Source organism: Prinia subflava, chromosome 20 (assembly GCF_021018805.1).
Source record: "Prinia subflava isolate CZ2003 ecotype Zambia chromosome 20, Cam_Psub_1.2, whole genome shotgun sequence".
Taxonomy (NCBI): domain Eukaryota; kingdom Metazoa; phylum Chordata; class Aves; order Passeriformes; family Cisticolidae; genus Prinia; species Prinia subflava.
In genome coordinates this window covers 5307510-5313509 of record NC_086266.1, presented here as the reverse complement: position 1 = coordinate 5313509, position 6000 = coordinate 5307510, and the positions used below count along the sequence as shown (strand labels likewise).

The following is a 6000-nucleotide window of genomic DNA, read 5'->3' as shown; positions in this document are numbered from 1 at the left end:
CTTCCTGGGCAGCGCTGCTCTGCCTCTGGAGCCTGCCCGGGGAGATAGCGGAGGTGAAAGGGCGCTTGGCACTCCTCCACGGCCTTGGGTCAATCGTTAATCGGGGAGGGATTGCTTTCCACTCTCGCAGGTAACCTCCCCGCGGCTCCCACCCGCACAAAACCAGCACCCCCGGGGCGGGGTGGAGCTGCAGCGCTGCGAGCAGAGCCTCCTGCAGGGCCATGGGAACGTGAGCACACGGGAGAGACCTGGGTGACAAGCTGCGAGCCCCGGGTAGGTGACAGAGGTGACAGCCAGCCCCCACCATGGTGTCCATGGGGCTCCAGCTGCTGGGCTACACCGTGGCCTTCCTGGGCTACATCGGCACGCTGACGGCCACGCTGCTGCCCAGCTGGAAGATCAGCTCCTACATCGGCTCCAGCATCGTGACGGCCATCAGCTTCACCAAGGGGCTGTGGATGGAGTGCGCCACGTACAGCACGGGCATCACCCAGTGCGACATCTACAGCTCCCTGCTCAACCTGCCCGCCGACATCCAGGCAGCCCAAGCCCTCATGGTGAGCTCCTGCGCCGTGTCCTCGCTCGCCTGCCTGCTCTCTGTCGTGGGCATGAGGTGCACCGTCTTCAGCCAGGGCTCGCCGGGCAAGGACCGGGTGGCGGTGGCGGGCGGCGTGGGCTTCGTCCTCGGGGGGCTGCTCTGTTTCATCCCGCTGGTGTGGAACATCCACGTGGTGCTGCGGGATTTCCGCAACCCCGTCCTCCCCGACAGCATGAAGTTCGAGCTCGGGGAGGCGCTTTACCTCGGCATCATCTCCTCCCTCCTCTCCCTCATCGGCGGCTTCATCCTCTGCGCCTCCTGTCCCGCCCGGGACACCACGGCCGCCTACTCCAGCGCCTACCAGCCCCAGCTGCTGGCGAGCAAGAGCCCCCAGCCCTCTGTCAGCCAGGTGCACAAGACCAAGAGTGAGGTCAATTCCTACAACCTGACAGGATACGTGTAGAGGCCGGGGTGGGCAGCGGGCTGGCAGCTCCGCCGGCTCCCCAGAGCGCCCGGGCTGGCACCGAGGGGACGCGGTAAGAGCAGAGGACACGGCGGCATCGCCCGGCTCTGCCCTCTCTGTGCTGGGGGTTGTCCCTGCACTGTCCCTGGGATTCTGAGAGCCCTGTGACTGCTTGGAGAGCCCAGCTGGTGGCTTACATTGATGAAGGACCCTGAAGCTGGCTTTGTTCTTTACTCCATGCTGCCAGCTCGCAGGCAGCCCCTGGCACAGGGGGACCCCAGCTTGGAGCCCAAATGAACCTACCTGGAAAGGGGAGTGGGCTTGTGGCCCCAGGGACCGGCCTGCTGGCCACGGAGGCATCACAGCAGGGTCAAGGGCATGTGTGCGGGTCTGCAGTCGCCGCCGGGGGGGGGTTGAGCGTGCTGGTTGCAAACCGATGTCGCAATAAACATGTCTTTCTAGCCAGACTGTATCCGAGCTTTTCTCTGGCACCCAGGGGCCAGCAGGGGGGCTGTGGAGGGGCCAAGGTATGAAAGGTGCCCCCAGCCCTTGCTCTGGGCTGCCTCTCCCACCCCACAGCTGATGGCTTTGTCACCCAGGAGGTGGGTGGCAGGCGGGAGCAGTGCTGAGGGGGAGCAGGGCCACTCCCTGGCACCGTTTGTCCCTGGGCACCACGCAGGGAGGTTGCCACGCACCACTGCTGCCAGGGTGCCAGCAGGGACAAGCAGAGCTCCCTGTGGAGCAGGCAGCACCTTCCCCCTCTCCCCCCAGCCCTTCTTGCTTCTAGGAGTGCAGGTGTGATGAGACTGGGGTGCCCACGGGGGGATTCATTGCACATCCAAGCCCCAAGGTGGTGGGGAGCATTCCCACATCCCCACCCCAGTGAGCACTGGCACCCCTGGGGCAAACGTGGTCCCAAGGCAGCTCCTGACTGTGGTGGAGTCTGAGCAGCCCAGCTCAGCTGCAGAGAGGCCTCACAGGCAGATCCTGAGCCCCGAGGTCCTTCAAGGGTCTGTCTGGGGAGAAAAATGCCACCAGTGAGACTCTGGAAAGCTGCAAGGGATGGGCAGGCAGGAGCCAAGGCTGTGGAGGGTCAGGCTGCATGGCTGCAGCCCTGCACAGGAGCAGCAGCATGGCATCCACACAGGCTGCTGGTGGCACGGGGGGATGCTGGGCACATGCCAGGGCATGGCAGGAGAGGAGGCACAGGCAGCGCAGCCCCACAGCCCACCAGGGAGCAAGAACATTTAAATCCACCTGAGAGAACCCCTGCTCTGCTGTGCCACAGCACAGGGCCACACACAGACCACCTTGTCCTGGCTCCTTGTCCCCCGGGGAGCACCAGGCCTTGGTCTACGTGCTGACCCCTCATAAAGCAATTTAGATTAGGTCACGGAGAGGAAGGGACCACGTTCTGCACTCAAACGTCACCACCATCACCCGTGCACCAGTGAAATAATGTTTGCTGTGGGGTTAACACGCTCCTGATAACGTTGGGTCACACTTTCTCCCCTCCTCAGAGAGCAAAGAGGCACACAGGGACCCATCCAAAGGGTGACACTTGAAGGGGACCAGGGTGGGTCTCAAGGCAAAGGCCAGTGACCCCATTTCCATGGCCAAGGGACAAAGCACAAAGCACAGCATCAGCCCTGGACCAGCTGAGTTATTTATTCCTGCCCTGGGGAAAAGAGTGCCCTGGGGTATGCAAGAGGCTGCTGGCTGCAGCCCCCCAGGAAATGCTGCAAGTTCTGAGGGTCCTTTGGCCATAATTTGTTTTTTTCTGGGCAGCTGGTGGAGAGAGTGGGAGAGAAAATAGTTGGCACAAAAGGTCACACCTTAAAGAGGAGGAATTCCTGGGCACTGGGTCCTTGCCCCTCGCCTCCCACCCCTGTCTGCAGGCAGAGGCTGTGCTAATTAAACAAAGGGGCATTTGAAACGCTCAGAGCTTGATTGGTGCTGGGCTTATTAATGCTTTAATTCAAGGAGCAGGAGGGAAGCTTCCCCCAGAAGGAGGAAGGCAGCTGGCAGAGCTCAGGGCCTGGGTACAGAAACACCCATCACACTGGAACTGGGACCAGCTCTTCCCCAGGCCCCCGTGCCACCAGCCCTGCCACAGGGGAGCCCCTGCACTCAGCATGGGTGGGTTCAGGGGGGGAACGTTTCTCCCCTCCAGCTTTCCTGGCCTTCAATGTGAATGCACACAAAGATGTGAAACCTGGCTGCAGGGCAAGGCAGGTTGACACAGATTTTCCACTTGGGAAGGAGGATGGGGAAGGGGAGGGGAGGACACTGGGTGTGCACAGATGTGGTGGCAGTGGTTATCTCTGCATCACGCAAGAGCCCTGTTCCTCATTATTGATAAACCAGGTTCTTGAGGGCAGCCTGGATGTGGGCCAGCCTAGGGACAGAGAACAGGAGCCCAGACTGCCCCGGGGGACAGCTCTGCTGATGGCAGATGAGTGAAGGGATGGGCAGAGCCAGCCTGCACAGCACAGAGCAGCCCCTCAGATGCCTCCTGCCCCTCAGCAGCTCCGTGGCAAAAGCTGAGGGTGCTCCAGGATGCCCTGCAGGAAAGGCACAGGGGAGCAGAGCCGAGCTCAGGACAAGATGGGCAGCCAGGGGGACAGCAGGGGTGGGAGAGGGCTGGGTGGGGGAGAGCTCTGTCCATCTCAAGCCCTCCCCTCTCAGCCCTGTGTGCTGGACTGGGGAGCCTGCAGCTCACTGGGGGGCCAGGGTGCAGTGACTAACCCTCTGTCATAAGAAAATGAATCCTTCTCCTCTCCCCTTCTCACTCTGGATGATGCCTCGATGGAAGGAACGGGGCAATAAAATACTCATGTGCCCTTATCTTCAAAAGCAATAGAGGCACTATAAACCCTCAGTACACCCCAACCTGGGATCAGGGACTGCAACCTCATCAGCTGGTCACGAGAAACATGCAAAAAGTCACAGCTCCTTCTTCCAAAGAGGGAACAGCACAGCCCATCTCCATGGCCCCTGCATCCAGCCCTTGCCCACCAAGCACTGCCCCAGGTGCAAGCAGAGCCTCTTCTCATGCAGAGCACTGGGCAGGGATGCCCAGGTGTAAAAGGGCACAGGTTTGCCCCAGACCCACCAGGATCACACATCTCCTGCCTCCCTGGAGCCCTCCAAGCAAGCAGAGCTCCTCCTGGCATTCCCAGACTGCTTCTCATCTCTGCCTAGCACAACAGCAAATAATCCATGCAAGCTCTCAGGGGAGTATCAGCCACGTGCTGGGAGGGCCCATCTCTGCCCACAGCCCCCAGGAATTGCTCAGATAGGAGAGATGGGAGGGGGAAGGAAATTCAGGCCAAGTTCCTGATGGGCAGAGGCACTTGGAAAGGACCAGCACATTCCTCCACCCTCTCCCCTGCCACTGCACACTCCCACACCGTGTCAGAGCCTCCTGGCCCCTCAGCAAGCCAGGGCTGATATGGGAGATGGCCCCTGGCTCTGCTGCAGCCTTTTCAGGAGCAGCAGAGGATACACAACTGAAAGGGGCTGCTACCAGACACTCCAAACCCTGACTCCCAGGGCTCAGGGGACGCACTGGTAGGAATGGGAGAGGCATTCCCTGCCCCAGCCATGCCCCTGAGCCTCATGGATTCACCTCTGGGCACCTGTGGTGCTCAGCTGGCAACTGCACTCACATTGTACCTCCAAAGGCTTCCTGCCCTCCATCCCTGGAGCCTGGGGATGGCCCTGTGTGTGTCAGGTCAGACAACACGGGCTCTTGGTGCCAGGCTCTTCTGGTCCTGGTGGGAGACCTTGCAAAGGAGGTGAGAAACAAACTCCTCTTTGGAAAACCCCTTCTATCAGGGGAAAAACTGGGGCATAAACTCACAGCTTTCCACAGCCTTCCAGGGAGACCTGTTTAAAAGCACTTTAAAGGATCTTTAGGTCTTGAAGGAAAGATATTAGGGAAAGAGGGCAGAATGAACTCCATGACACTGCAGGGGACAGAGGCCTTTGGGTGCACCAAAGGAGATTGCTAGAAAGCACCTTCCTGTTTGAACAACAGCTCAGAAATCTATCAGGAGAGTTATAAAAGGTGTTTATCTCAGAAAACCCGATACCCCTGGAGAGGACACAGAGGTTTGATCCTCCAGGCATTGCATTAATGGAACAATCAGATTGTTCCATAATAATTTAAATCTAATCTCTACTGGAGGAGCTTCAGGTTAGTGATCTCAGCAAACCTCATGCACATGCAATCTGTAGAAGCAAAAAAAGGCTTTGTAGTTGAACCCACACCCTTTCAGTGACCAAGATATACTTTTATACAAACATAAGTACAAACATAAGCTCTTTTCACAGAAATATTGGGGGAAACATGCTCCGTCTCCAAAATCTGCTTTGGAGAGCTAGTTTAGAGAATTGCAGATAAATTGTCCTGCACCCTTGACAGCTCCACTGCCACGTGATGATTCCACAGCACCACACTGGACAGAAGAGAGGAAGACCAGAGGATCCCAAACACCTTCACATGGGCAAACAGAGCTGCAACCACCTTAGCAAGCCTAGAGAGTCATCCCAAGCAATCCCTGCCATCCTGGCACCTCCATGCCTGAGGGTATCAGCATTTTGGCAGCTGCTAACAAGGGTTCATATGTTGAAGATGCTCAGACCCCAGGCACAGCCAAGCCCCTCCAGGTGCTCTGCTAAGCACCATGACTCTGGAAGAAACAAATCACCCCAAACCAGAGAAACCAGGGGGGCTTCGCCAGCTTTGGGGCTGCCTTTTATCTCCACTCGGGATTTCAGGGTGTGCTTTGGATGAAGTTTTTCCCACACTGGCAAAGTCATCTTTCCTCAAGTCAGGTGTCTTTTTTCACAGAACTTACAACACCCTCTATTTCTGGGATGTCCAGCCTGCTGAAAAAGGCTGAGAGCAGAACAAGGCTCACGTCAGAAGCAGCATGATTGCCTGGAACTCGCTTTCCCAGAAAAGCTGTATCTCCAGGTTTCTCAGGTCACT

General features: G+C 58.2%; 1 protein-coding gene across 1 annotated transcript; it reads left to right on the top strand.

The window, feature by feature from the left end:
* Nucleotides 1-1466, top strand: CLDN2 (claudin 2). Its single transcript, XM_063416869.1, has one exon. It carries the CDS (start codon nucleotides 306-308, stop codon nucleotides 999-1001), a length of 696 nt encoding a protein of 231 aa, XP_063272939.1. The 5' UTR covers nucleotides 1-305; the 3' UTR covers nucleotides 1002-1466.
* The last annotated feature ends 4534 nt before the right edge of the window (nucleotides 1467-6000 follow it).